The sequence below is a fragment of the Molothrus aeneus genome, chromosome 11 (genome assembly GCF_037042795.1).
Source record: "Molothrus aeneus isolate 106 chromosome 11, BPBGC_Maene_1.0, whole genome shotgun sequence".
Classification (NCBI taxonomy): domain Eukaryota; kingdom Metazoa; phylum Chordata; class Aves; order Passeriformes; family Icteridae; genus Molothrus; species Molothrus aeneus.
This window is the reverse complement of record NC_089656.1, coordinates 10,641,376-10,668,624: the sequence shown is the minus strand read 5'-3', so window position 1 is coordinate 10,668,624 and position 27,249 is coordinate 10,641,376. Positions and strand designations below refer to the sequence as shown.

The window sequence follows — 27,249 nt, the reverse complement described above, 5'->3', positions numbered from 1 at the left end:
ATGGAAGTGAAACATTAAAGGCACAAGGAATGAAGCCAGTGCAGTATTTAGTATTTCCACTAACCACAGGCCAGCAGTTGAATGGCAGTCAGCACTTTAGCAATCTTATAACAGAGAAATCATGTAGGAAGCCACAGTGCAGTGTGCAGCATTCCCCCTGGAGCATGTACAGGAAAAAAGTACCCCTAAAATTTTAGCATGTCTGCTTTTTATCCCACAACATAGGAACCAATTGCCCTCAGTGTCTGAGCTGGATTCCTTGCATGCTGGAGCAGAACAAATACTACTTTCTCACCTATCCGTCACAGCAAACATGAAAGATTATGACAAAAACAAACCAGCTAATCTTAGCACCTCACTGAGCTCAGAGCAAAACACCAGGCAGCAGAGCAGAGAAACCCAGCACACACAGACAGTGAAACAATCATCAAATGAGTGGCCAGACAGGAGCTGCTGGCCTCTGTGCTTCCACTCATTTAACCATCATCCTACCTGCTGTAGAGCAACTTTAAAACACCCACAGGTTTGGTACCTAGGTTAAGTCTTTAAGAATTACTACAATATGTTTCATCTTTCTGGCAGACTGCAGGACTTCATCCAGCAGTTCAGGCAGGAAGCCCATTCTGGTAACTGAGTTAAAACTGAGCTTTTTTACACCAGTGAACTCAAGTCCCAGCTCTGCAAAGGAGACACTGCTAACATTTGTTCAGACTAGTCTGATGCTGAATTTTCTTAAAGCAGCAGGGCAGGAGCAGTTATGGAAAAGGCAGAGGGAGGTTTATCATACCCTGATACAGCTTCCAAGAGTGGCATCATTTGTGCTGAGAACAATCTACAGGCTCAGAACATTGCCCCAGCCAGATGAGCCACTCTCCTGTTTTTGGCTTGCTAACTTTATTTAGTGTTTCCTTGGCTCTTTGACCACCTTCTTTGTATACAGGCAAGTCCTAAACACTACAGAGGGCTATGCTGCACCAACATAATTCTCCTCTAACTGGGTTTTTGCAGTTTCAGGTACTACCAGAAAAGTTTTGGAGTGGACAAACACCAGTGAGGGAACTCTTTCAGGTATTCCATCATGCCCACATTTTTCCAGATTTGGAGTAGGTGAAATGACCACAGCCTGAAGAAATTCCCAGGTCAACATGTACCTCAGATTTGCAATCAAGGAATGGTCACCTTTCCAGAAGGGAGCAAAGGCAACGTCACAATATTTTGGTGTACACTGGCAGTAGGACACTGTAAAGGCTTTGCAGGTGGACACAGCAACTCAGCACACCTGGACACATAACTGAATTCTGCTGAGCTGTGGGAATGGTCACACAACCCCAGAAATGTGCGAAAAACAAAACAGTAAAAATCCTTTGGTGCTTCCCTCTCAGTCAGCTCCAGCACTTCAAAGAACACAGCTGAGAAAAACACAAAAACCCCTATGGTATTTTGAGAAAGGACTGAAATATTAGGGCAAGGGTAACTTCTGCACAGACACAGCCTTTGAAAGAACTGAAGGCTTTCAGTATAGCTCCTCAATTCTGAAACCACAATGACTGGGATACAGCTGGCAGCTGGACAAGAATCTCTGCAATACCTCCACATCACCTGAAATGACAGCCATATATATTTATACCTCATAAAGTGTGTGTTTATATGTATACATACACAAATATATATATATATATGTACACACATTTATAATCTTTAATAAATCTTTCTAAAAAGGCTTAGAATGAGACACAGGTAGGTATCTACTTTTTCACAGGCTTAAGTAGGGAAAATCTTCTTCCATGTGCTTTTTACTATGAATTTTTTTCCTGATTATGAGATTTTCATTATTTTTAAATGGAGGATTTCTGGAGGAGCTGTTCAGTGCACAGAGAACTTATGTTCTAATGCCTCTAAACAGCTCCAAAAGACTTGGGTCCTTAAGGAAGAAGCATGCTCCTCTTCTCTCTTCACCCCAAATTGTCTCAAAATGATTTTCAGAAAAAAACAGAGAATGAAACAATCTTTAGGAAAAAAAAAAAATCAAAGGAAAAAACACTGAAAAAACCCAAACTCCAAATAAAAGAATGTACCTTTGACCTCTGGTAATTCAAATAGAGTGTTAATCACCAAAGGATTAACACCCTCTGTATTATAAATAACATAACCAGTCATCAAGAAATTATAACACCCCATATAATCAAGAAACACTAAAGTCTATTATAGAACTATGCCCAAGCAGTGGGATGAGAAGTCCTAATATAAGAAACTTAACACATTGTATCAGTTAAGAGAGATTCTGCAACTTCAAGCATTATGGACAGGAGCTTAGTACTTAAATAGGCAAATATTTTACTCTCCATGCGTGCACGTGGCTGTATATACATAAATATATATATATAAGCATCCATGTGCCATATAAACATACAAAAAAACTCACAAGCCTTAACCATTATATGCATTCTTTAAATTTAAAAAAAACCTATGCATATATAATCTCCTTTTTTTTCTGAATAATTTTATGTATGTGGAATCAAAAGTAAATACTTTCCAACATACTTTAAATAGTTTTCTGCATTCAACATAACTATTTCTTGCTTAAACAAGATTACTTCTCTCTTATTTGATTATCTCTCCCTTATTTTAAATGCAGTATTATTACAGCACAGAGATATCAATTAAGAGAATTCTATCAAAACATTAAGTTTTTAAATGGATGGGTGAAAAAAAAATCAAAGAAATCACTACCCACAGTATTTGGTTTTGAAGAAGACACACAGCTACACCTCTATCTTCTGCCATCTTCCCCATAACCACTTCCCACTTGCAAAGCCTCTCCATCCTATTTTCTCTCAAACCACACCACTCCTTTTTGCCTGAGAGCCTTTGCCATCCTTTCCTGCTTTTTCTCAACCTCCAAAGCTTTTCATGCCAAGCTCGTTTTCTATTCCCACTGTACCCAAAGGTCCTTTCCACCCACACAGGCAGGTTCAAGGTTGGAAGCAGTTCTGCACTGACTCCAGAGCTGCTGTCCCAGGGGTCCTCACTCACCTTGCCCCAGTCCTGCAATTCTGCCAAGAGAAGGTTCCCAAACCCCTGCCCCTGTTTGCACTGGCACCCTCCCCTTAGCAGCTGCTTCCCTGATTGCTTCTCCCCCACCCCTCGCTCTTCCAGAAACCTGCAGAGGTAAGTAAATAAGTAACATTACCCAGGCAGGTGAAGCCAATGAGCTGGTGAGTGGAACTCACTCAGCACTTACTGTTTCCAGCTGTGCCTTGCTAATCAATCTCTTCTATCCACTAGGATCCCACTGTTTGCCCCAAGAGGAAAATCAGAACTTTTCCCCAACATGGAGTACCTCATGAAGAATAGAAAGAGCAACTCATCACAAGAAAGAACAACTGAGTTCAAACTACTTTAATATGTAATAGTATTTTCTGCTGAGACTCAAAGATCAGTGGAGAAAAGATCCACATTCTCACAATCACACTGCCTTAGTTTACTTCTTTCAAAGACAATAAAATAGTGTAGAGTCATGGAATCTGGTGACACATCTACCAGCAGGCAAGCCAAGGTTGGGATGAAAATGGACAACTCTTGCCATGTACAAAAACCTTAAACTTAGATGGGGATTAAAAGAAGAGTAGACTTTCTTAGTTTGAGAAGCATTTACAATCTAAACTGCATTAGAATTTGCCCTTTAAATCTTCAGGAAAAAGGACACACTCCTCTAGTTCACTTCCTCCCATTGCAGAACAAGTAGCAAATCTTATCTTTTTCAAGCCCACTATAAAATCCCACAGAATTTCCACACCTATGAAATACAGTTTCTAAATGAAATACACTTTAAAGCTGTACCATGAGAAAAAGCACAGCTTAATTAAGTTAACTAAGCTGATTAAGCCATGCTCTTTCACCTACTACAGGAAGTATTTGGCCCTGGAGCCATCCTAAAGGCACCTCGCACAGCCTATGACATGTTTTCCAGAGATAGTGTATATATTTAGTCACTGTGGAAGGGGAAAAAGCAAACACCCTATATGTCAGCATGCCAACAAAAGAACAGAAGAAGTATCAGCTGATAAAGCAGCTGTTTACGTCTCATTCTTGTCTGGAAGGTAGGTATTACATTACAAGGGAATAGAAAAAGTTAAGAGAACAGTACCCCACCACCTCAGATCTGACTGTTATAAAATAATTTAAGTAGGAACACATTCTCCAAAAATCCTGATCATTGACATTATTACTTGAATCTTTGTAAGTTAACAAACAACTCAGACAAATTGAAAATTAACTAGATTACAGCAGCTTTATTTTAAAATAATTAAGAACAATCTTTCTACTTTGTTGTATTTAAATGCATTTGTATCATTAAAAGAATTCTTTAAAAATTTCAATCCTTTAAAAATCTATAAAAGCAATTTCTAAAATAAAGACATAGCAGTATTCTTATCTTGGCTTTTCCTGGTACAAGGCTGCTGCTCTGTGTCTCATAAAGATTTCTGGTAGAGTGAGAAAACCTGGTCAGTATCAGAGACTTTCCTGGGACCTGTCTGCAGTGTCGACAAGCAGCTAAGCTGAATATTAATACACTCTCCATCATCAAAAGCTGTTGCATACCCAAAGGATGAAAAATATTTTAATCAGCTTTCAGCTTGTCTAGTAGAAGTCAGTTTATTCCTTTGGGATTATACATCTATGTGCTCAATTTTTGTCTTCGTGCTCTCTCTCCATACATATTACTTTTGAAACTAGCAGCAAAGAGCCTAAATCTGCTGTTTTGTTGGGAAAAGCCAGCTAATGCTGTGATTCAATTACAGTATTTTACATTAAAGAAGAAAATGTAGAAGATGAAAAGCAAAGAAAAAACTTGAGAAAACAGCCCTATTATCAAGTTTTTTAACATTAGGATTTCTTAAAGGAGCCAGTGAGACTTTTTTATTTTGTTCAACATCTCCACAAATTTTAAGAGTTTTCAAGACTGGTTCACCTGTTGTCTTCCCCATCTTTTCCTCTCCCCAGTAATTACTGCAAATTCACAATTCCTTTAGCATAACAACCACCAGTGGAATTGACCCACGAATGTATAAATATTTTATAAGTATGTGTATCAAGTACATCCTACATGAAAACCAACAAAAGATCAGTAATGGAAAAATGTTTTGAAGAGCCTTGACTGTACAAGTGTACCTGCATGGCAGCCTCTCCTTTCTCTGCTGTCCTTCCTCTGAGGGACAGCACCAGTCCCTGTAATGCTGCATTAATGAGGAAAACACCTACAGGAGGAGACCTTTGAAAGTGAGAAATATTAATAATCTAAATTCTGTTTATTTTTAATCCTTTCAAAAGCATCATAACATTTTGGACTAGGACCTAGTCAGGATTTGTACTGGTCTTTGCTTTGAGCACCTACATAATGCAATAGAGAACTAATTTCATCTTGCCTCAGCCCTGCTTCCTGGGGATAGATGTATTACCACTGGACATGCACCACCATCATGCTCTTTCCTCTTGCCCATAAGAGAAGACAGGAAGAAATGTAAGGCTCTGCTGATTTTCAGATTTTCTATCACCTCATGGAAGCCTGAAGAGTACAATCTCTGTGTGGTACTACACAGCATCAGCATCAACTGGTTTGTACAGGCTAATCTTAAAATAATTTCTATTGTTCATCAGCAACACAACCAATCATTACTTCTGAGCAAAAGAGTGAATTCTGTGGTCCTACTACTGCAAATGATTTCAGCACAAAAACTTCTTTTTCATGAAATGGAAGCATGACATTGGACAGAAGGAAACCAAAAGGATCACAATGAGTTAACTTACTCTGCCATGTAAAAAAGTCTTATAATTCAGTTATCCAAGCTGAGTCCCACCACAACATCACAAAACAATTGACCTTCCAGCTAGCTGGTGAAGCTCTAATCCATTAGCATGTAGGACACAGCTTCAAGATGGAGCTAAAATGTAATTATTAGCAGTGTGTATATGCATACATATATACACAGACACATAAAAATAATCACTTCAGTTTATTACACAATGATATTGATCCCTAGGCAGCTAGACAACATGAACTGATGCACTGTTCCCAGCTATTAACAGTGCACTTTGTGGATCATTGCATGCTAAGCACAGAGCTGGATTCATCTCCAGCACAGCTCCACTGCTGCCATTCCTGTCCCCCAGCAACAATCCAGCCTGATTCACCACCCCCTTCATTGTTCTACTCTATTATAGAAATTCAGAATGAGTGCTGTGAAAACTACTCTGATTGTGATAAACAACCACATTATTTTACTAGAATAATTTCAAATATTTGCTACATTTAAACTTTATATTAGTGCCTGTGTTGTGAAAATTATATAGAGTTCAGATTGACTAGCAGTCCAAGGAAAACTGCCAAAATCTGATGTTCACTTGTAACATCTGAGAAAAGCCAGTAATTATCTTCCTACTGCAGAATAGTAAACATTATTATATCTACAGCTTCAGGATCATTAAGCAGAAGCATGTGTAGTGACAAACAGAAAGTGCAAAAAAGACTCACACAAAAGCTCATGAGAACAAGACCTGGGAGCTGCCAGGAGACAACCAGGGTCAGCCAAAACACAGTAAGTTCTTTCTTAGACAGAATTTGCCCATCTGACAAAAAATAATAAAAAATAATAAAAGCTCTTATGTGGCCCCATCTACACTTCCCAATCATGATATGGGGAGGCAGAAATTTGTTGGTTTCCTTGAAATGCAGGATGTCCTCTCCCTAGGAAATAGCCAATAAGTAATTGTCAGATACAGAAAAAAAACCTAGCCTCATTTAATTGAGGAGGAATTTAAGATTAGAAATTGTCTGCAATCTAAAACCAAAGTTAGACCTCAATGTTTTGATTGCCAGACTGATTTTGAAAACCACACCTAAGTTACTTGCACAAGTTAAACAGAGGGTCAGTAAAAGAATCAGCACCTAATTCATCAGGCTATAGTGCTCTCCCTGGCAACTCCTGAAGCCAAGTTATATTTCTTTATGTATAAAATGAAAGCTGCAGTTTTGAGCAAAGATGAAGTAACTGTTAAAGAACACATTACAAAAACACTATTCACCCATGATCTTGTTGGGAATTAGAAGGACTGATGGTCAGATAGGAGAGAAGAGCTATCAGGGCAGCAAGAGCAGCTTTCCAGCAGACGTCACCTCCTTTGCCTACCAAAGCCACTTGGAAAGCAAAGCAGCTGTGTTCTATTTTATAGTGGTTACAGAGCCACTAAAATACAATAGCAATAAAACCACATTTAGCAACACTAGCTGTATTAAAAAAAATACAGCAATGTAGATGGTGACATTTTAGTCATACTGCCATTCGCTTTCACTTTCATTCAAAATCACAACTTACCCTAGTTTATAACAATCACAGTACAAATTATTGCTGCCAAACCACTGTAATTCACAGTTTTAACATCAAACCAAATCCTTTTTTTTCTGTGTAGCATGTCCATAAACATATATACACAAATGCATAAGCTCTGTATCTGATCACTTCTAGGATTGAATAAATAAGAACTAGAAATAATTTTAAATATTGGTAATAATTAATCAATTCCTATATAGCATATAACAAATCCTAAAAATACAGATTAATTTCTTTTCAAGAAATACTATTCCCAGTCTTCAAATATGGTCTTTTATTAAGTTTTTCTCCTAGGAAATATATTTCTGAGAACATTAAAGCATATCATAGAATCTTCTGGGTTGGAAGGTACCTTAAAGATAATTTAGTTCCAACCCCCCTGCCATGGGCAGGGACACCTTCCACAATCCCAGGTTGCTCCAAGCCCTGTCCAACCTGGTCCTGAACACTTCCTGGGATGGGGCAGCCGCAGCTTCTCTGGGCACCCTGTGCCAGGGCCTTGACAGCCTCACAGTAAACAATTTCTTCCTAATATCCAAACTAAACTGCCCTCCATCAGTTTAAAACATTCCCCCTCTTCCTGTCACTCCATGCCCTTGTGAAAGACTTTGCAAAGAATAATGAGACAGGTAAAACTACAGCTCAATACTACAACATCATTATTTCCACAACAAATAATAAGCCTCAATAAAAACACTATTAATACAAAGATCTTCTGTTATTCTAGTGTATATGCACCCAAGGTTTTGAGAGAACAAATTTGATTTCTGGTGATTGTGGTATATACATTTATGCCTTAAACTGTAGCAGAGAACTCGTGGGATTTTACATGCAAGTGCAGGTATTTAGAACACACAATTGTATACATCTAAGAGTATAAAAATAGTGAGGATCACAGAAAGAAGCCCTGTAACAGCAAGAATAAAGCCCAAGAGCACAGAATTCTAGCTATCCAAAACTGCCGCTCACCAAGATCCAGCTGTGTGCAAAGAACACCTACAAATGTCAAACTTGCAACACCTACAAATGTCAAACTTGCAGCTCAGGTGCAAATCCAGCTGAGGGGGAGGCAGAGGCAGGAGCACAGCACAGGCACAGCCTCACAACTCAACCCCAGCTGGGCCATCAGAAACGTCCCACAGCACAGACAGGGACCTAAACCTCTCCTGGCTCATGCCAGTGAACATTGCAACCTTAATGCTGTCAGAGTGATCTCCCAGAATGCTGCTGAGTGGGAGGCTGCCCTTTGAACAATTCCAGTTTCTCACAGAAATGTTACAGAGGTTGATATCAACGCAGCTCAGATCTCAGCCAGCTCACGGAAGGGTTAAAACAGAAAGAGCTATCCACTGGTTTGCTCTGATGTTCCTGGAGATATTGTCACTGGATGTATCCTCAGAAGAATTCTATTCAACACCTCTGTCTTTAAGTACAAAGCTGTAGGCTGTAGCAGCTTTAGGAAACATAAGTATCCTTTTTTCTGCTGCACAGTATCTGTGTGTGAAATTCTCTAAAGGGGTTTAAGTATTTACCCTGAACACTATCAGACAGTTTCTAAAATTTTCCTTATCCTGTTGCAGAAACACTTCAAAGAGAATCATAAACACAGTCTTTTGTGCTTTCAGCACACATGTTGTTTTGGAAGCTTAAGTCTGAATTCCCTCAGAATTGTAAATAATTTTTTTTCTTCAAAGATGTGCAATACAACTTTACTTCTTTTTTTTTTTACAGTTTCATTGTGATTCTGCTACAGACAATGCTCACTCTTTTCTCCCATTTCTGACAGCTAAAAATATTGGGGTCATAGAAATTATTGCTAGGAAAAAAAAAAAGAAAAAGAAAAAAAAAGAAAAATAAAAAGAAAAAGAAAAAAAGTCTCCAGGATCAGGTTTTGTTGTTGCTGTTTAAGATAAAAGATACATTTCCAGAAACATCTGACTTCCAGTGTACACAAAATATAATCTGCCAAAAATACATTTATTTAAAGGCTCTGGCCTAAACAGATAAGGAGAGCCCCAAAAGACAATAAATATGGGTAAAATTTGGGTTTTGGAGCTGCCATGTTGTTCCTGCATTTCACAGCTCATTAGGCAAATCCCATCACCCGTGGCCACATGGCCCTCCAATAAAGTGTGACACTGCAATATCTGAGCACCACGGGAAAACCAGAAGAGAAATTAAAATAATTCCTCAGAGTTCCTGGAATTTTGGCTGACAAGGTCAAACCAATTCAAGTGTCAGTTAAGTTGCTATGCAATTTCTGAAAGAAGCTAAACAACCAACCAGCCTGTTTGTGATCCCATTATCTATTTTTTTTTAAATAATTGGTTAGTTGTTTAAAGTGCCAAAGTCTACAAAAGCTGGGAGAATTCCTTGTAAAAGCGTATTTTTTCTTAGAGCTTTTCATGGTTATCTGGGAACTGAAATACTCTTGATTTAAATACATATTTAAACCCTTGCTTTAATTTGGGAGGAAAAAAAAATGGCTCTGGGCTGAGATTTTGTAGCTCAAGTTTCAGTGTAGACTCAATTCTAACTGTCAGGCTGTAAGCCCCTGACAATAGTGGCTTATAGCTGAAACTATGACATACTTCATATATAGCAATAGGAGCAAATAATGAAACAGACCTCAAAAAGGAAAGAAAAATAATTTTACAAAAAAAATAGCCTCGCTCTCTGATTTCAATTCAGTTGTGAAAACTGATAAAAAGCCTGTTATTGAGAATAACAGTAATAATGAGACTAAAGATAGTTTTTAAAAAGTTTACAAATCAAGATGAAAGCTGTGCAGAAAGATACCAGCCTGCATGAAATGCCACTTTGATCATTCTGCTTACACCAAGTGTGCACACTTCTGCTTTTACACTACTACAAACTAAAAGGTGTGCAGCATTTCATTATCCTCAGCTCTCTTATCAATGCCAAAAAATGAAACAAATGGTGTAACAACTACTTGTGCTTCAGTTATCCCATTAAGAAATTACTTCCCCAAGATCTATGTTTCATTCCTTTAAGTAGTGCCTGCACTGGAGGCAGTGAAGCCGTTGTGCTGTTAAATGCAGCCCCAAGTCACTCACACTTCTCTCTACATTTCAGTTCCACGCTCTCTTGTCTTGCCAAATTCCTGCATAAATAGGTGGGATTAAATGGAGCCTAGCCTACCAAACATAATTATATATGTTGTGATTTTATACTGCAATGAAATTGATACATTTTAATAATGCCAGTCTTGGCTCTTTCCCACTAAAGTCAATAAAGGTTATTAAGGCCAACTGCCATATAAATACATTGCTACATTGCTAAATGGACTGTCAAAGCAGGAAATACAATTCACACCATATAGCAATGTAAGGCCCTTTTTTATTTTTTAAGGAGCACTAGATATGTTTTAAAAAGCCTTCAAAAATTCAACATGCAAGTAAAGCCATATATGTTTACTTTTCATTCCACAAACAAAAATATTGATTTACATTTACAAACAAAATTTGATTTACATTTTACTTTTCTCATGTGAACGAATCTAAAACAAAATAACCGAAAAAAGACTGTTGGACTTCTGCAGTTCTTACAGATTTGGTGTGGTGGTTACAGATTTTCATAGCTAAAATAAATGTCAGATTGCAAGGTTTGCATGATATCAGACCCTGAGAGACAAATTGTCTCTCCACTGAATCTCAGAACAGCTACAGCAAGACTTGCTCACATCACATGAGATTTCAGCTTTTCAGACTTCTCTTTACCCAGAAAGCAAAGCCTGTACGGTCTTTTTTCAAATGGTAACTCTCCCTTTGAATTCTGCAAGCATTTATCCTGATGTTGCAGGCGATAACGTGTTAATCTTGGATGACTTTTAAAAAAAACCCCTCCAACATATGAATAGCCTTCATATTTTCAAGGGAGGGGGAGAAAAAAAGGAGGATTGGTTAAACTGCTTCGGATTTAATGGCTCATAAATTCATGAGGTAATATTGTGGGAAATGTGATGTTTTATCAGAATGTCATTCAAATGAAAGGTTTAACATTTACATCACAAGAGTGAGCTCTAAGTAAAACTATCCTCAGGGAAAGAAATGCCAGGAATAAACATTATGATAAAATTGTGTGCTTGCTATAATGTACAAAAAAAACTTAATAAAGCCCACAGGTTTGGGCTAAACTTCTTGCAATATCATACTCTGCCATGACAGAAGAGTAATTATAATTAGCAGAATCAGAGATAAAGAAGAAAAGAAAGTTTCAAAAATTATTAAACAAGGGGAAAACCTAAAAAAAGACAAAGAAGGTCCCTGAGACTGACTTTTGTATCACTCTAGACACATATAAAAAAGCTATGTCAACAGTTGTTCAGCTTACACACAAAGGAAAAATACATGTTTAAATATTTTCTTTTAAGAAAGAATTCCTTGTAAGCAGCAAAATCCTTCCAAAACAAGACCAAAAACTCTAAGACATTTTACTTATAGCATTTTAAAGTATTATCTCTCTTTTTTTCCAAAAATCATCCAGCTAAAGTTACAAATTTGGAGGAAAAAAAAAAACCACCCAACCCACCGCCTGCAGACTACCGGGTACCATCAAAAAGACCCTTTTGATTTAACTTAGCTGTGGAAGCTAAGCATGCACCAAAACTGCACTTTTTCTGTTAAATTGCTGTTGAATTTGTTAAGCCGCGGCCGATTTCCTGTGCGATGGGACGGCAGGGATGGGGCCGGGGAGCAGCCGGGATGGGGCCGGGGAGCAGCCGGGATGGGGCCGGGGAGCAGCCGGGATGGGGCCGGGGAGCAGCCGGGATGGGGCCGGGGAGCAGCCGGGATGGGGCCGGGGAGCAGCCGGGATGGGGCCGGGGAGCAGCCGGGATGGGGCCGGGGAGCAGCCGGGATGGGGCCGGGGAGCAGCCGGGATGGGGCCGGGGAGCAGCCGGGATGGGGCCGGGGAGCAGCCGGGATGGGGCTGGGGAGCAGCCGGGACCGCTCCCGAGGCCGCAATTCCCGGCTGGCAGCGCCGAACCGCGGCTCAACATTGCCCCCTGGCGGCCGCCGCGCAAACCGCGCGTCCCGGCCCCAGCGACGCCCCCGCGCCGGGAGCGCGCCCCGAGTTTACCGAGAGACCCCGCAAAACAGACATTCCCAATTAACATTCTCCTCTGTCTCCTCCAATAGCTGAAATTAATTGTGATTAATATGTTATAAGTCATAAAACATTAAAGCGATTCTTAAAATATAAATTAGAAGCAGCTTCTGTCTTGGCCCAAGCTTGGGTTTGCTGATAAATATCATCCCGAGGCTTGTTGAAAGGAGATACACTGACGCCACCATGTTTCTAATTAGAGACACATGGCAATGTCACACCAATTGCAGAAAACCTAACCCTTGAGAGTTCCAGAGTTTGCTGTTCTTCCATGTTTTCAACACACAATGGATATAAAATATCAAACATTCTTGTCTCTACCTCATCTAAGCCTGTGTTACAAGAGAGTAAGTTGTCATTTGAAAGAAAAACAAACCAAAAGATTTTTTTTAAATTATAAGGATCATTCCAGAATGTGAGCACATAAGAACACCAAAAAAAGGTGGTGGGGGGGGGAACCCAAACACATAAGCAAGTTATATTTTCTCTCCTTTAGGAAAATTCTATGTTCAGTGAATTCTTGTGGCAACTGATTCCACAACTGAAATGTCCACTTTTCTGGGCGTGTTTTCCGAGTCTGAACTGCATAGGAGCAGCTGAGCCACAGCTTTGCCTGTCAGACCCAAGGGTCTTGCTGCACCCCAAACACAGCCCTGATCCAAATGGTACTCAGCATCCTCAGCTGCAGCACAAACTCTTCCAAGCCAGTACAAGCAAACTGAGGCTAGTTTATGCTGTGGCCAGCAGAAATGACTGAGAAGCAGCTTCTGATGCAGATGGATGGAGAGGAGGACAGTGGGTTTGCCAGCACAGCCCCTTCTGAGTGCAAACCCAGCCACAGGCACACTGGCAACTGCTCTGGAACTCTGTGAGCACAGGCTCTCACCTGAGGCTCCACATGGACAGCAGCAGGAGAACAGTGTTTGGCACTGAATCCCTTTTAAATGGGATTTCAATGTACTTTGAAGTACCCAGATATCTTCATTACATTTATTCTTGAAATAATCCCCTCTTGCAGGTTCTGGCTTTGGTCTCAGAGTGCAGGTGGACCACAGACAGTTGTACTTCCAGATGACCAATTCTGATCTCAGCTTTCCTCAGACACATGCACCACTGTTGTCACTAGCAGAGGTGTCTGTCAGGGTGTTGTACAAAAAAGCTGACAATGCACAGCATTGCAATATATGGCTGTCATCTTGTGAGGCTCTAAAAGGCTCATATGAGGCTTTTATGAGGCTTTCAAACTTTAAAAACAAGCAAAGTCAAGAACTAACTAAAATCCTGGGGTTTTGGATCTGATTTTGCTCACATTTTTTCTGGCTACTGGGGGATAAAAGTAAGAGGAGACAGTGAAAGGCTGACATTGATTCTGCTTCTCATATGTTCTGAATAAAGTCTAAAACCCATTACTACAGTACAATTAAAAACATAATTGTGAGTGCTCTTAGAATTAGGCCCTAGAGGCCTTAGACTTTAAAACTAGTGCTTACCATAATCTCCAGTTTTCTCCAAAATTCTTCCAATTTAGCCATAGGCTTAAGCCACCAATCAGTGCACTTCAAGTACCTCTTGCCTTGGAACCAAAACTGCCTAAGCCACTCAAATTCAACCTGCAAGATAAAAACATATGGCACCATAAACATCCAGAGTCCTTACCTGGGGCAGGAATGGGGCAATGGAAGAATCCAGCTCTACCTGAACAGTCCCATAGGAAAGGAGTCAGTTACCTGAGCAGGTCATTTCCAAACACACCCTTACTGTTCATCTCTAAATACACCCAGCTGTTCATTTCTAATCCACATCCATTTGTGACCTGAGCTACTCTTGAAGAGCTACTCTCTTCAAACCCAGAGAGGTGCAAAACTCAACTCTCTTTTTCCCCCGCTTTTTACATGGTGTACATGTATAACAAACGTTAAAAATTCCAGCCAAATATGCACCAACTCTGGCTTATCGTGATTAACACTGTGGGTTTCAAATCATTCCAGTCACAGGAGATGGACAAACACTTGCAGTAATAACATGGCTAGAATGGAGCCCAGTTGCTCTGGAATGAGAGGGTGGCACACAAGGAATCACAGCCTCCCATCCTGCACCAGACAGCCCAGTTAGCAAAGATGCTGCTTCTCCTTAGGAGTAATCCATAGTCCTGGTCTTTAGAATTCCATATTTATCTTTGTTGTGGTAGTTACGTTTCACACTGAGTTCAAAGCTGCTTTAATCATTATTTGTACCACAAAGAAGATTTGTTTATCCCTGCTCAGCTCTGAAGATGCAAACAAAGACAACCAACCAAGGTGAGAGAATAAAGAAACTGCCCAAAGCTGTCACCTAACACTCCCTTTCCTGCAAGAGAAAACTGAACAGCTACAGAAATCTGAAAGTGGTCCAGTTAACATTAACTAAAGGTTTGGTCCATGCATTAAAGATTACAATAAAAAATACTTACATTTTCAGTGTATAAAAAGAATATTATAGTAAAATATAACATGATTAAATATTTACATTTTCAGTGTATAAAAGGAATATTATAGTAAAATATAACATGATTAGTTGGCAGAGACAGATATTTTAAAATGTCTTTTAAAAATCCTGACTGCTAGCCCATGACTTTTCAGCACAGAAGTTTGATGATATCCTTCCAAAAAAAAAAGAAAAAAAAAAGCTGAAGGAAACTTTGCTTCCTCTATAATATTAATGAGATATGAGAGATGAAGGATCCAGTTATGGTTTGGTACAAAAATAAACAAACGATACCAGTATATGCAGTTCTGAGAAATCTGACCAAACCATTACTCAGTTAGAATTTTAAGAACTCTTTTTTTTCTCTCTTCCCTTCTTTTTGAGTTTTTTGGCCTCTATAATGTGCTGTCTGGCAAACAGGTTCCATGAAATTAATCATGAGGCCATTAATCAATGAAAAAAATATTTTTATTAAAATCAATCTTAAAATATGACTCATCATAGATCTATTTCCGTCAATCTGATTTTTACCTAGTCATATTGATTTGTTGCAATAATCTATGTAATTTCACTCTAATTGCAGTCTGGCATATTGGCCAAAATTTAAACGTATCTTGATTCCATAGGAAATATCTATAATTTGACACAAAAGAGTAGTTTTTTCAGTCTAAGACATAAAGTAGAGCAACAAGCTGTTCATTTTCTGCAGGCTTAGCTGGTCTCATCAGAGGTCAGTGTGTACCTAATTGCAACAAGAGGCTGTTTAATGATGTGGATTGCCATCTCACACAGCTACCAAACTCTGCTCTGCATCCATCTCACTGCATCTCTGCGCAGCTCTAACCTGGGTTAATAAATTGGGGTTGAGGAGAAAATGTTTCACCTTCCAAGCTGGCCACTAAACTGCTTGACAAGTGTCTGCTCTGAACTATGACCTCTGAACAGATATCTGTTGATTCTGAGACAGAAAATTATCTTGATGAGGAAAGGGTGACATGATTTCTCTTCTGTAATAACTTTTCTCTGTAGCAGGAACTCACTTCTCTTGAAGTCTCCTTCCATGCACAGGAGAAGCTGTACCACTAGAAAAACCTCAACACTCAATACTGGAGAGACACAAAAATTTGGAATGGAAGTTAGAGAACATTCATCTTCTGTGACAAAACTCCCAGGTGAACAGCTCTTGGATTTTAAAATTGGAGACTCCCATACATGAGAACTAACTTCAGTTATCATTAGAAAGTATTTTACATGACTGAAGATGACACAGCTTAAACATATTTACATATAAAAATGTACAGGCTGAGTGTCTGAGGAATTATTTTCATCTTCTAATTGATTTTCACTCACGACTTACATCTGTGCAAGTCAGCTCAGAATCAGGCCTCATGTGTCTATTCTCAACATATTTTCAAGCTGTCCTTTAAGCAATGATTAAAGGCCAATTTTAGGTTATTGTCAAGACTGGGTAGTAAAAGGCCAACAGTAGCATTTGATATTTTGTGAGGCAATGCTCCTCAGTCAATTATTTAAGAGTACTGGTTACTCAATGCCACACACGTGGGTGATCCATATTCCCTCTCTGCCATACTAGCAGCCACCAACCATGCTCACTGTAACGTGCTAAAACAAACCTTCCTTTGGCTGCCTGCCCCTCTCCCTTCTCACCCATGACCTCAGTGTCCAACACTACATCCCTTCAACTCAGCAAGCCCAGGTCTCTGCCTTCCCAAGCATTCTGCAAGCTCAGTTTATCTCCTGCTGCCATAAAAACAGATTTGCTGTGGGCAAAAGTGACTGTACCTCACAAGCAACAGGGCAACCAATTCAGTCTCTAGTTTTAGTCATGGTAATCAGGATCTGATTATCACAGCTGAGCACACACCCTGATGGGAACAAACCCCTACCTTTCAAATTTAAGCACTTAGTTTGAAACCTGCCATATTTTCAACACAATCCCATGACACAAAGAAGACTTCTCTGGTGTTTTACTACACTGAGGACATCTGAATGTTGGTTTGGTGACGGCAAATACAGAAGCCTTGAAAGTACTTCCCATCAACATGAACTATTAGCAGATTTTGTGTTAGTCAGAGCAAGAAAAAATTTCTTTGAAATGTGAAGAACAGGCTGGTGAAGATCTTTTCTGCAGGTTTATTCTTATATGTATGAGCATTTACATTGTCTGTCCAGGAGTATTTAATTCCTTTAACAAGAATTTAGTTGCCAGTGGTTTTCCCCAGGTGCCCTGTAGCTCTGTTTGGGCTGTGCTCAGCAGCTGTTTATGTTTAGGAAAGCCAAGCAGGAGGAGCAAGAGGTTGCCATTCAGAGAATTGTGCAAGACCGTTTCTTTTGGGATAAATGATTCCTGACCAAACAACAGCCTGGCTGTGACTGTGTGAGAGCTGTCAGGCTATTGTCCTCCACAGCTGCCAGGTAACTGCATCACCCTCCCACCCCCTGCCACTGCAGAGTTTGTACAGACTGCAAGGCCACGAGCTGCACAGACAAACTGCACGTGAGCACCCTTAATTAAGGTTATCTTTACCTACAACTACAAAGTACACACTGGGAGTGAAGTGACTCACACATCTAACACACAGCACATACCTTGCAATTACTCAGATATTCCTTTGAAGGCTGTTTTAGTGAGGGAGACCATGACAACAAAGCTAGGTTTAAATTAAACTTCCACCTGGCTGCCCACTAGAGATGCTAAAATCCTCCTCAGGTTAGCATCTCACTTTTTCAACAGGAATACCTCTGTCAAGACATCCAAGACAGGGCCCTGAAAAATGAACTCTGGGAAATCCAACATCAAGTAAGGACACCCCCCAGATACTCTTTCAGAGGTTTCTCTGCCCACCAAAAAACTGGAAAAAAATGAAGTCTCCACCTATGCTTCAGATCCTCAGTTCAAACACACTTTATCAGCACAGCAAGTCAATTTTCCTGCCCAGGAGTACAAAAGTGAAGGCACAGAACCATTCCTCATTCTTTCAGACCTGCTCTTAGGCTTTTTCCCTGGAGCAGACACAGATAATTCATCCAGGCCTCATTTGGCAGAGCACTTAATTTCAGCACAGTCTGTGAATCTGCTAAACTAGTAGATTTTAGCTTGGTACTGTGATGGTTCTGCTCTGGTTAATGCTCTCTGATGATTGCTTTGGAGGTAGCAGCAAGGGGGTAAAAAGAATGAACCCATAGCATTTCAGGAAGATAAAGAACCAAGAAGAATGGCTGCACCTTGTTATAAGAGTTAAAACTGAAGAACTTCAGTTATGACAATATTTAAAAATAAAATATCATCACCTCTAGATACTATCTCATTTCAAGTTCATGATCTCTGGTTCAGAGGAAGAAAAAAATACAAGGAGCTTTATGAATAGCACAGAAAGCTGTATATCAGAAATACACAGGCAAAACTGGGAAACTGTGAACTGGCAGTTCTTTAATCCTATGGAGATTTGGATTTTAGTGCTATTTTGATTTTGCATTAAAATTGCTAAAAAACTAAGAGAGTTAAATAAAAGATTCATTTTCATCAGTTTGATTCTTTTAAGAAACAACACAGTCCCTTGTTCTTCCATCTGCCTCATAAAGTTTCAACCTAAAACCTGTATTAGTGCCTGAAAAGACAAAGATTTATCATGCAACAAGGTAGGAAGCTTTTATATACAAGAAAAGTTGCATTAGCTTCACAAGTCTTTATATTTTCAGCTCATTGATATTTGAAAAAAAATATTTACCACAGAGATAAGCCCCTAGAAATTTTGTCTACTTGTGCAGTAATAAATGAAATTTACATAGCACTCTAATAGCAAGTGAAGATTTGACCTTGGGATAAAAAATAAGGAAAAAAAAGAAAATAGTAAAATAGGTGGATGGGTAGTCTCTTTTCAAATTAAATATAGATCCAGTGTGTCTACTAAATGCACAATAAGTACAAGTTAAACAAGGATTGCTGTTACAGTATATCCCATATGTGTAACAGGAAACATCCCTGTATGTCACATTGCAAAATTATTCAGGTGACTGCAAACACCAGGGGCTACTCTCTCACCTGATGTAAACAGCACATGGCTTTGATGTTAAAGGACCCGTGCAAATTTATCCCAGCTGTGCCTGTGGCCCTTGCTGTGCAAACCACATATGCGTGTAGTTTTATGGACTGAGCCTGATTAATGTTTTGTAAACCCCTGCATGCATCAGACTTCTTTCAATTGCCCCAGGAGCTGTTTTGGTAAAAGCCAAGGGCGTGAATCTTTTGCCAACACTATGCTCCATTTTACCAGCTGTAAACACAATGCAGATAAAAATGTGTTCTACAAAGTTTTAGTAGCACTACACAATAATGTATTCCTCAGCAGTCAGAAATTTAAACATTTTACATGAATTCTAATTTGAGTGCAAATGACCTTCGTACAGCTTCTAATTTATCTTAGTAGAAATACAGCACAGCTCCAAGCAAGAAAGCACTTCCAGCTTCAGTGGAATCCTGTCCAAGTGCATGAATACTTGCATCTTTTGTAGCACTAAATGACCTGCTTAAATATGTTCCTCATATTTCCACTGTATTTTCTTCAGAACATACTTTAGAGCCCACACTCACAATTGTGCCACCCATGGCATTATGCAAAAAACTGGTTCAAGAAAAACCAGGGAGGAATAACTGAAAAAATCTACCTGCTCCTTTCCCTCTAATCCCTTCTCTCTCTTCCTTTCTGTTAGAGAAGTGCCAGAGTAGTCTGTTTGACAACCACACTGTCAGTTCTGGTGCAGTATTTTGTGAAACTTCTCTCACTTTACCAGCAGAGGGATCTTAAGAAGGAAAAATGAAAACTTCCAGGATAATCCCTATTACTGTATCCAAGTAAAAAAGTCATAAAAGCCACATTGCAAACTCATAAAAAGCAATGCCTTGTAAGCAGCTGAACACACTTAATTGCCATTCACAATCATGGATGAGGAGACTGCACTGCTCAGACCTGGCTGAAGTATTTTCAGTGTAGATCATCTCACCTCATTATGTATTTCTTCTACTTGCTTCACCACTGCAGCTTCAAGTGATTTCAAAGACAAAACCATTGAATCAGAATCAGTCTGTAAATTCTGGAGTGCCAGTTCACACTGTCCAAATATGTATTCCAATGTTCCTCTTGAAGACTATAAAGATACAATAAAAACTTATATACAGTCACTTCAGAAAATTTGTATTTCTCAACTAGATTTCATCAGCAATCCATGGGGTGTGGTGCAGCACATTCACAATTCACATCTGATAAGCCTACCTGGGAGTTAAGGCCAATACCAATACAGAACCAATTGTACCTCAGTCAAAAATTAACAGCAGCAGTTAATGAAAAGAGTTTGAGTCATAAGCATAACATGAAGCACAATTCTGATAAGACACCAGGGTGCTGCATACATGGCACCAGGACACTGGCTTTACAAGGGACCAAGCAGTGAAATGGTTTTGGTACTTACATCTGCCACCCTGTGAGTGGAGCTGAACCGAGGGGATAAACCAGCCAGAACACAGTGCTGATGGGTCACATTGAGATCATCTAGGGACAGATTAGAAAACCTTAAGCACAGGGAAAAATTACTCTTAATAAAAGTTAATCTGGTTGATTATGAATTAAGTACATTTTTCACACTTTCCTTGCTTTAATGCTTAGAGGATTCAGTCACATAGCTCCAATGTTTTGCAGAGCACAGTAACTATTTACTATGCTGAAATCATATTTCTACTTGCATTAGCCTTCTCCTATACAGTTTAGAAGTGCCATTCTCCCACCTCTCATAGGGAAAGTTCAACTAAACAAATTAATTCCTCCAAAGCTGAGGTGACTACTAGGTCTAGACTACTGAGGAGACTAAAGAAACTGCTCGGAAGTTACAATCTCTTTTCCCAAAATCACTAAAAAATGCTCAAAGTTCTTGAAAACAAAATGCTACCAAAAAAAAAAACAAAAAAACAAAACAAAACAAAAAACTTAGGAAAAACTATTTCCTATAGACCTATAGACACATATGAGGATAAATTGCACAGAACCCAGTCGTGCAAGGACCACAGAACATTATAATCTCTGGACCTCACAATATTTAAATACCACAATGACTTTCAAGAAGAATTGTGTCAGAAAACAAACCTAAACACTTCCACTACCCCTTTCAGTGCCCATTCTTTGTGGCTGTGTATAGCAAACATAGAATTAGACAAATTACATTTTGATTTGCACCTTTATTCAAGCCCTTGGCATAACTTTCATTGTAGAGTTGCACCTTGGAATTGCTTCCAACTGTCTCTAATCCTTTATGAATCTCAGAAAGAAGTCTGTAATTTTAATTTAAGAGTCGACAAAAAAATCTAAAACTCTAATTGTACAAAAATAGTTGAAGCTTCATTGCTTTCCTGCCTCAATGCATATTAAAAAATACATTTTAGGATGTAAAAGATTGTGGCAAAGATTTATTGTCTTTTTCTCCTAAATATATATTAACTGAAAAGAAAAATCACTCTTTGTTAAATTGGCCGTTGTCCATCTGGCATTAAAAGCTTTTATTCAGATACAGAACACTACACCCAGAATGCTATTGTGGTTTTAGAGCCAAACCAAAGTTGTTTCATTCCCTGGTCACCCATGTTGGAAGTACCACAGTGCTCTTGTAGGGTTCAGTAAAAAACAACTCTTAAGGAGTCAGCCTCAGTTTTACATGACTAAGCACTGACCCATAGGTCTGCAAAACCAGAACAGAGACTCTGCAGGACAGAATGCAGGCTATTGTTCTCTACATGGGACCCCTCCACCAATAAACCTTCTCAGTGATTTTCCTGTTATTTACAGATAGCAGATACATTTTGGACTCTGTATGTTGCATATTCAATTTTTAATTGTGGAGGCAAGTTCACATAGTACATCTGTCTCTCCCTGCACTGTACTGACATCTGGGGTTTTCTGTTTCTTGTTTTCTCAAAATACATCCCTCCAGCACAGAACCTCATCCCAGTCCTCTCCTCTCCTTCAAACTACTGCCAGTTCCTCCCTTTGCTCTCTGATCCTGATCTCAGTCCCTGCCCTGCTCTGTCCCCTCTGGGCTTTCTTCTGACAGCTGAATTACCTGGGCTCCACCAGCAGCACTGAAAGCCCTGTGCTTACACAGCTTTTGTCAAAAGAACAGACTAATGGATATGTCTGTGTACAAACACTGAAATAACATACAGACACTTAATTCTCATTCTACGGCTGAGCTATCAGGGAGCTGAGGAGCCAAAGCACTTCAAGAGGAACAATGTGGCACCCATGTCACTGCAGACTATTGCAACATAACATATAAAAGGTAGAAAGATAAGAAATTCCTAGCCAATCCTTAAAGAAGTGGAGGCTAAAGGCCCTAAACTTACCACTTGGAGGTAAAGTATTTCCCAGGAAAACACAAACCACAAGGAAAAATGGCCCCCAGAATTACCAACAGGGATTTATATAGTCTTTACTATCTTCTCTAAAGTGTTCCTCATGAACTGTTTAGACAGTTGTCTTTTATCTACTTCAAGAGCCAAATAAAAGGTACAGTGTTGTTTAAAGCACTGGCAAAATCTTTGATACTCTAATCACCACAAATATCTACAAGCAAAAGTGAAATGGAATGGACTTTTGCTATTAATTTTCTTAACTATCATTAACAAACAAGAAAAACATGCACAAATAAAAACAAATTAAAAGTCTAAAAACTAGAAAAATAATGAATTTAAAAGAAATTCAGAGAGAAATATGTCAGAGCTGTCAAACTTCACGATTTGGTAATGACAAATATATTTCTGGAGTTTTAAGTCTTAATAGTAGGATATATACCATTTGGATTAAATGTGGACTCAAAAAAAGGAGGGGGTGAAAAGCTCCAACACATTCAAGATGCTAGAGAGCAAAGAGGGTTCAAGTTAGTTTGTGAAAATAGAAGCAGATTAAATATCTAGAAATAGTTTAATGAGTCACTTTATACATGTGGAAGTGTTTCCATTAAATACTTATCTTTAACCACAAGCCAACCTCTGCAATGTGTGCAACCTACTTTTGGTTGGTTATGAAAATAATTTTTTGATGCTTCTCAAACTATAATTTGCTGGGGGTGCGGAGTGGTATAAGATTCAAAGTTCATCTTCATGCTGTTTTAAAACCCTAACCTTCAAGCTAAGAGCTTGATCTATGGGAAACAGCTGCAGAAAAGTAAATCTGCCTTTGAAAGAGTCCAGAATGTATTTTTGTTAAGTATGGTTTGAAGTCATGGTAGGAAAATTAGTGAAAATTGTAAATCTGCTTGCAAATCTGGTCATGTCTAACTCAAAGATTAGGGAAAAAATTCCAGTTTAACAGTAGGACCATGACAAGCCTAGTTAAGCATGCTCTAGGACAGAGCAGATGGGGCCCTTTGCTCACCTCCACGCGTTTGGGATTTATTGCATGCACCCAACACGTTTCAGATTAGACACCCCTTGGCTGTGTACTTGAGACAGCAGGGTTCAGTGTGCACTTCCTCTGCAGACCAATATATTATTCTAAATTGAGCTAAAGTGTTTCCGTTTCATGAGTGATATAAAGTTTAGATTTTAATTTTTAGGCAGCAGACTTGCAGCCATCCACCAGACTTTTTTCTTAATATTTAAGAAAAGCCTAAAAAATTATTTTAAAAAAATCTGTCTTACTGAAAGTAAGTTTTTTCTGTTTTTTTTTTAATTAAATACATTTACATTATTATAATAGCTTAAAAGAAGAATGGATGTGATCACCTTATGTTTAATATTAACATACATCTAAATTACAGCTCATGATTTCATCTGAAGAGGGCTGCTGAGAAGGAAGATGTAAATTTAAATTATAAGACATTATGCTTAATTTCTCCCCAGAATAACAAGAAACACCTATAAAGCCAATGAAGAGAGGAACAGAAACATTATTAAATATCTACTAGAAATGCTAAAAAGAAAAAACTGGAGTTTTTTTGTTACTTTGCTATACCCATTGATCTTGATTTACAACTTACTGTAATTGCACGTTACTGTAAGAAATATCCAGTTACCACACTTTCTTATATAGATTTGTGTGTACCACAGGAAATACTAGTGGTATTACAGGTACAGGAATTGATAGGACCTGACTTTTAAATTATAAGCAACATGTTGAATGTGATGTTTCAGCATTTTCAACATTCATATAAAGCAGTAACACTACACCATTCCAACAACTGGAAAGACAGACCTACAGAGTGGCTGAGTTCTGTGCTAGGCTGGGTGAACCACCACCAGCTGCAGGACTCTTCCATGTTCTATTTTCTAGATGTCTTGCATTCTGCAACTGCTTTTAACATAATGCCAGTAAGAGGACTCTGGTTACTGAGATGAGGTTCTGGAATGCAGCAGTTACAAAAGCAAACTTTTTTTATTATTGCCAAGTTTCTTTTTTTACAGAGTTTTCATATTTTGTCTTTTAGTTGGCATCTTCAGGATACCCCCTCTTAAAAGTTAGTGCAAAAAATATGAACAGTAAAAAATACACTGAAACTATATATGTTTCCTAATATTGTCTTTCACTCCAAAATGATACAGGCAGTTCTGCTACACAAAGAAACCTAATAAAAGGGCCATTTTGAGAATACCCTCTAAGACTATTTAGAAGAGTAATTTTTTTTCTAAGTAATTGAAAAGAAACACAAAGACTATGAAAATGCAGAAGAGATTAAAAAAACACCTGGCCTACAGAGCTCAAATCTGTAGCTCTTCAAAAGTGCTAATAAGAAAGTGATTTACACATCATCTTCAAAAGAATGTTTAATATATCCTTTGTTTCCATCTAAACATAGTCATGATGTTACTCATTATATAAACTAACTTTCTGATCTACCCTTCATATAGAATCTCTGAAAATACTTTAGTCACTATATAAATTCCACTAGGGAATAAAAAACACCCTTATAATCTGGTAACTCAATCAACTACAATCTACAGTATTTTGCAATAAAAATACTAAAGTTAGTCCCCTTCTTTTATTAAATACCTTCTGAATCTCTTGGCCAGCATTGCTCTATATGCTCAGAGTTTCCAGTCAGGAAGGATTATATAAGAAGTTTACTTGATACCCTAACTACTATTGCACAAAAATAGATTATAATAACCTTTCTAGGAATGTTTAGCTGCCACCTAAACTTCATTTTCACTGTCCCTATTTCATTCTAGGCTTCTACTTCATACCCTTACAAAAAAGGGAGGCACATCCAGACCACTATGCCAAAGGACCTCACATCTTAACCCCTGATCTTTCCATGTCTGAACATTCTTCAGAGCACAGTTAGTGCAGTGCTTCTACACAACACTTCCCTGATGGCAGTGCAGAAGACTTGATGAGATAACCAAGAACAAGGAATGGTACATGGCTTTTATGGTGGCTTATAAAGGAATTGTTTTTAGGATATAAACTGTGAAAGGCAAAGTTCAAAAGACTGTTCTGCCCATAAAGCTGGGAGTGTGACAAGTCATTCTAGGGATATTCCACAGAATATGCCTTGCAAGTTACAATCACATAAGCAGGGAGTTCTGCAAGTGCTCCCAATCTTCAAAGATGATGTCTGTCAAGCCAAGACACTAAACAGGCCAACATGATGTTGTCAGAAACCTTGTTATTGTTTTTGTGTGATTTAAACAAAATTTATTTTAACAAAAATGAAAACCTAGAGAAACAGGAGCCAAAAGAGAAAGCAACAGATTTCACAGTTCTCACTTCGTTTCTTTTAATGGATAAACCTTAGCACATGAGCTCAGCTGCTCAAGCAAATTAACTCAATTTAATTTTCTTTTCTTAATCCTCTACGCTTGAGACATTGAGACTCATTCTTGGAGTAAGACAGCTGTGTTCATTATGATCTTAGTATAATCCCACTGCTAGAAAACAGCATGTTTGAATGTAGACAGTAGCAGAAGGAGAGAAGTGTCATGTGTAAAACTGGTGACTAATACAATATCCACAGATTGACATTATGATTGAAACCTCAAGGACTGTGGTACCAGAAAACTTTAAGACATTCATTCACATCTTACATAATACAGGTGTCACTTGACAAGCCAAGCTGAGGAACAGGAATTTATTTGTTAAACATAAGAGATGCTCAGAAAAACTGCATTAAGAATACAAAAATAATCTAGAAATACAAGGATGGGATGGATACAGCCCAACTTCTGACAAAATCTGGGGAAATTCTAGTTATGGCCTGAAGTCTAACTTGAACTACCAATTCTGACTTCACAACAGACAGAAAAGGTGAAAAAAGACTATTTCTTTCTTAGCTGTAAAGTGAAAGAAACATTAAGAAAAATAGTTCCCCTTAAATACTTTGGAAGTAGGCAGAGTAGGAAGAACTTATTATGTATTCCAGACAGATTTCATGTTTTTCTAAATAAGACAAGTCCTAACTGTAAGGAAGGTATGGTAACTTATTTTAACATAAGTGTAAGTTTCTCTATTTTCAACAGAAAGTTCAACTTCCTAGTCCTTGAAAATTACCAAGCATCAGGTAGATGTCTCCTTGGTGAAGTGGCACTGCCAAGCCAGGTGTCTCTATGTCCCATGCCACCTTCAAGCCTACATGCCAAACAGCTGGGTCTCTTCCCTTCAGTTCCTGCTCCTTGCTTTCCTGTACAGATGAATCTTGAGAAAGAGACCACAAAAATGAGGGAACAGATAAGAATCATAAATAAAAAACCTGGTTTAGACTTAAAGATATCCCATACTGGTACAATCTTATTAGGCTTAAAGATTCTATAGTCTCCACTTGTTATAATTATCATCTCCAAATTCAAAAGTATGCAACAGGTAAAAGAAAAAGAAAATATGAGATCAATAATTTTTTTCCAACCAACTTTACCAAGATGAAAACTTTAAGTTAACTATCAAGGCTAATCAAGTCAAGGCTTGTAATGGACTTAAGGTTTTCTGAAACTCTTGAGCACATGTAAGGGGAGTTTTGGTTAAGCATCACTAATTTTTTTTTATTACTAAAACTACAAGCATGGAAGAAAAAAACCCAAAAAATGCAGCAACACTGATATAACAATAGATAACTTCTGAAAGAATTTCAAGTCATAAACTGCCAAAACATTTTAGGAGAAATTTCATTTGTTTATGTACTTGCAATTTCACTAAATCATAAACTGAAGCAAAGGTGAAATGATGGTTACAAAACACAGTCTAGACCAACAAAGCAAATCTTGGAACCATCTCTG

The 27,249-nt window shown here is 38.5% G+C and overlaps 1 protein-coding gene across 1 annotated transcript in view; it reads right to left on the bottom strand.

The window, feature by feature from the left end:
- The window catches only part of FTO (FTO alpha-ketoglutarate dependent dioxygenase), a 220,460-nt gene that overhangs the window by 142,350 nt on the left and 50,861 nt on the right, over positions 1-27,249 (bottom strand). The window contains exons 4-7 of the mRNA XM_066557245.1: positions 26,531-26,674; positions 20,466-20,545; positions 20,001-20,144; positions 14,006-14,125 (exon numbers count right to left, since the gene is read on the bottom strand). Of these exons, the coding sequence (XP_066413342.1) occupies positions 14,006-14,125; positions 20,001-20,144; positions 20,466-20,545; positions 26,531-26,674 (488 nt within the window). The remainder of the gene's footprint in view (positions 1-14,005; positions 14,126-20,000; positions 20,145-20,465; positions 20,546-26,530; positions 26,675-27,249) is intronic.